This window comes from Rhagoletis pomonella, unplaced genomic scaffold, assembly GCF_013731165.1.
Source record: "Rhagoletis pomonella isolate Grant_MI unplaced genomic scaffold, Rhpom_1.0 Rhpom_scaffold_13545, whole genome shotgun sequence".
In the NCBI taxonomy this organism is placed as follows: Eukaryota; Metazoa; Arthropoda; class Insecta; order Diptera; family Tephritidae; genus Rhagoletis; species Rhagoletis pomonella.
The window spans coordinates 1-4,227 of NW_023472073.1; the positions used below are offsets into that span (position 1 = coordinate 1).

At 40.5% G+C, this 4,227-nt stretch overlaps 1 protein-coding gene across 1 annotated transcript; it reads right to left on the reverse strand.

The window, feature by feature from the left end:
- Positions 1–551: 551 nt before the first annotated feature.
- LOC118756992 lies at positions 552–4,164 on the reverse strand (the record flags this gene model as incomplete). The annotated part of the gene is made up of 2 exons (XM_036491721.1): positions 3,387–4,164; positions 552–783 (listed from the first exon to the last, which is right to left on the reverse strand). Coding segments are annotated over exons 1-2 (1,010 nt in total), but the record flags the coding sequence as incomplete, so codon positions are not given.
- Positions 4,165–4,227: the final 63 nt, after the last annotated feature.

Consider the following 4,227-nt stretch of genomic DNA (forward strand, 5'->3'; position numbering starts at 1 on the left):
AAATAAAAAATAAAAATAAAAAATAAAAATAAAAAATAAAAATAAAATATAAAAATAAAAAATAAAACAAAAAAATATAAATATACCTCCACTTTCCAAAAATTTATAATATTCTTATTTTTCGTCTAAAAATTATTGTAAATATCAATTTTGAGTGAATAATCTTCAGTAGTTACTAAAATATCGCAGTATTCGTATTTCTGAAAACTACCGTTATATGGGAGGTAGGCGTGGTTATTGTCCGATTTTGCCTATTTTCAATACCATCCGTCCTACGCCCGAAAGAAGTGCACATACCAAGTTTCGTTAAGATATCTCAATTTTTACTCGAGTTATCGAGTGAACAGACGGACAGACGGATGGACGGACGGACGGACAGACAGTCACCGCTTAATCGATTTCTCTTTTCATTCTGATCATTTATTTATACATTTGTCTTTATCAATCTCGATTCGTTTTGCCTGTTACAAACAACCGTTACGTGAACAAAGTTATTATACCCATGTGCACAAGTGCGCTCGGTTATAAAAACCAGAAACTAGAAGAAATACGTGGCACTATCGGGAAACCGGTCTGCCACGAAAACCAAACGCGTGCAAGCGCCGTAATATTCATTAATAGCTGGCTGCATATACAGACGCTCGCGAGCAGCCCATCCACGCCTGTGTAGCCCAGCTGTGGCATCGGCGGGTAAAAACTCCTTGAACATTGCTATGCGTAGCTCATCTACTAGATGTAGATTCTTCAACTTGTAGAAATATTCGTCATCTGTGATGCATTTCACTGCAAACCCCTGCGGCGTTAAGGGCTCAAATGTGTAGATTGGCCGATGGTCAGTGAATACAATTGCATTCAATATTTGATTGTGCTGCCACATGGCTTCGAAAAGCGCACGCAGCTGTTCCAGCTTTACATCGCGCCATATGAATATGTATTTGTGGAAATGTTTACGCGTTTGCTTCGCATTCAAAATACTCAAAATGCGTTGTAGATACACCGACGTCGAAGGGTCTGCTGCCGCCGCGAAAGTTGGTAACACAAAGAGGCTGAAACTGTTATATACGCGCTAGCGTTCTTTGTTTGACTGCGCCCAATATCCAATATGTATGTGGGTAATTCGGACATACACTTCAATAAATTGAAGTCCAAACCAAATGCTGATTTGTCTGACCGCACACTGGAGTACACCAGATCAATGTACGAATCGTATTTTTTGGCAATTTCGCATGCTTTTTGTGTTACAAGCCAGTTAGTGTGCCGAGCTGTTAGCGTTGCGCTCCAAACGGTGAAGTTATATGCGTAGTTGGCAGTTGTTCGGCGCTCAATGGTTAACAGCAATATGACTACTCTGTGGTAGAGCATTTTTATTTTTAATATGAAAACTACTTTTTGCCCTCTGTTTAAAAGGATTCTATTCATACAGCTCTTGGTGTCATGTCATAACTTCATTAGCAATATGTAGAAGAGTAAATATAATATCTGCATGTAGGTCCGCCGTATTTACATAGCTAATGAAGTAGGCAAGTGATAGCTTGGTAAATAGAGAACGCATTTCCCCTTGATGGTAATTTGTTTTAATTGTAATTAGTAAGCGAATAAACTTAGCATAGTGCTTGCTTTTGTGGTCCTTTCATTTATTAGGGGAAAAATTAACCCTGCTGTGGCGCAGGTTCCCAAAGTTGCTGAAACTATTCTGGCTAACCGATGCGTTGCAATGTATTTTTAGCGACTCAGTCGGCAAAATGAAGCGTGCTCTAAAATCGGTCGTTTCCAAAACATATACTGAAAAAAAAGCTTTCTAGAGCTTTCTATAGATTTTATATGGACACTTACAGAGTAAAAGCTTCCACAGGAAGTTTTTCTATAAAATCATTTTGGAGCTTTCTATGAATTTTTTATGGACACTTACAGAGTAAAAGCTTTTTGGAGCTTTCTATAGATTTCATATGGACACTTATAGAGTGAAAGCTTCCACTTCGACAAAAGCTCTTTAAAGCTTACTATGAACACTTGCAGAGTGAAAGCTTCTGCTAGAAGCTTTTGGATAAGAGCTTTTTAGAGCTTTCTATCGATTTTTTATGGACGCTTACACAGTAAAAGCTTCCTCTTGTCATCATTGATTCAGAACAATGACTATCAGTTTTCGTCTATATAGAGTAAAAACTCTATCCTTCCAGGAAAGATTTTACCCCATAAAGGTCAATATAAAATCCTCAGAAAGTTCTAAAATACTTTTTTCCAAAAGCTCCCTAAGGGACGACAGCAGGGTGAAACCTCTCACTGATCGTCACTGTTTTAAATCAGGCGAAACTTTTACGCTGTAAGTGTCCATATAAAATCTATAGAGAGCATTGAAGAGCCTCTACCGTGGTATGTGTTCTGGTCGTAACTATTCTTAATAAGCGCTTTACGCAGGGCTTTTTCGAATAGGTCTTTCTGTTTAGAAGTTGTATATAAAGATCTTACAATAGCCTATCACGCGAAGCCTGATCTTTGGATTATCTAATTGAACCGTAGCCAATTATAGCGGGAACTGCCACCCACATCAAGAATCTTTTGAACAAGACTCGTTCTAATATCTGTAAAAACTCACAAGTTTCGTGAAAATGTCAGATAGGACAGTCACGAAAATCCATTTTAAACCATGGAAAAGGGAGTCACAAGCCCTGGTAAGGCTAATTACCAAGATAGTATAGACCACATTCTCTGTAAGTCTTCGGCGTTTGCTAGACTGAGGTGCAGCATTTTTTAAACAGATTTATTGAGAATTCTCAGGTTAAATTCCTTTCCCACAAAATTGTTTCCCCTCGAAAGTTTACAGAGCAGTAATGACTCTCCACGGTCGGTCCGCATCTACTCTGGATACCAGCGCCAAAGAGGGTGAACTGCTTTGCAAAAAGCACCAGAATATTTTCTAATTGGACCAGACTGCAGTGACATTTTAGGAAACTAATATTTCAAAGGTACTCTTCTGAAACGATTTCACCGGCCAGGATGCAGGTAGAAGAGCCACTAACCATCGTTTGTCGCAGATATTTTTGCCAGAAAAGAGGCTCCATAGGAATTTAAACTCAAAGAGCCCAGCATCGGTACGCCTTGGAGCACCGCAACTTGAAACTATTATTCCTGAGCGCGTTAACTTACTAAAACAGTTCATAGATTAGAAACAAATTTTTATTTTCGACTGAGCTTTTATTCGAGATTTATTTCTACTTCGAGAAAACATTTCCTATCGCTCTATAAGTGCGTACATTGTTGTTCCAGTCTAAGCCACGAGATCCATCCAAACTTAAGCTCACTTCAAACCACAATCACTCTTGACCTACCATCCCAAAAATTAGCATATGCATGCTCCAGTACAAACCCGATAAAGCTAAACAACATACCGAAGCCCCACAAGTAGAATGGACCTTGCAATATGCTCAAATTTAGCACCACCTTTTTCTCCACATCATCCGCGTCACCGTCATCATCGACATCATTGTCCTCGAAATTTAGATCGTCCGGCAAATCGTTGCGAAACTCTTCCAAACTCGCTGAGCGCACACTATCCTTCTGCACGCCACGCATAGCCCAATAGTCGAAGAGGCCACTTTCGAAAACTCGACTCTCAAACTGCTGAAATTTGTACCCAAATGGAGAGCCCTTCGGCAAGAGATAAGTCTGTGGCATTGCGAGCAGACGCTCTTTGATTACATGGAATCTCGGCCGACGCCGTTCAACATCGTACGTCTTCACCAGCAAATCTTTAGCGGTTTCGGAGCGCAGCAGAAATGCAACACGTGAATGCTTGCGCTCGCTTATTGGCACGCCATATTGGAAGGATGAGAATTTTAGGGGCAAGTAGACAGCACGCTGTTCGATGGCACGCCAATGATGAGGCTTCAGGGCCGGCTTGATGGCAGTGAACATATTTCGTACGCCGAATATGGGCACATTCAACGTCTCCAAGTCATCCAAGCGATCCATTTCTGGATAGTAAGAGGGATGCACAAAAATGCTCTCGACCTTTGCAAAGTAAATGGCGGTCATGATGTAGTTGAAGAGAATCCAAGCCATGAAGAATTGACGCAGTGTATTGGTGTTGGAAAAGTAATCCACCGGCACACCCAGTTGACTCTTCCAGAACAACTCAATTAAATCACACCAACGGCCGTTTTTCATACGCTCAACATTGGGGCAGCTTTCGATGCACTGCTTCAGTAATGCGAATGCAGCAACAATCAG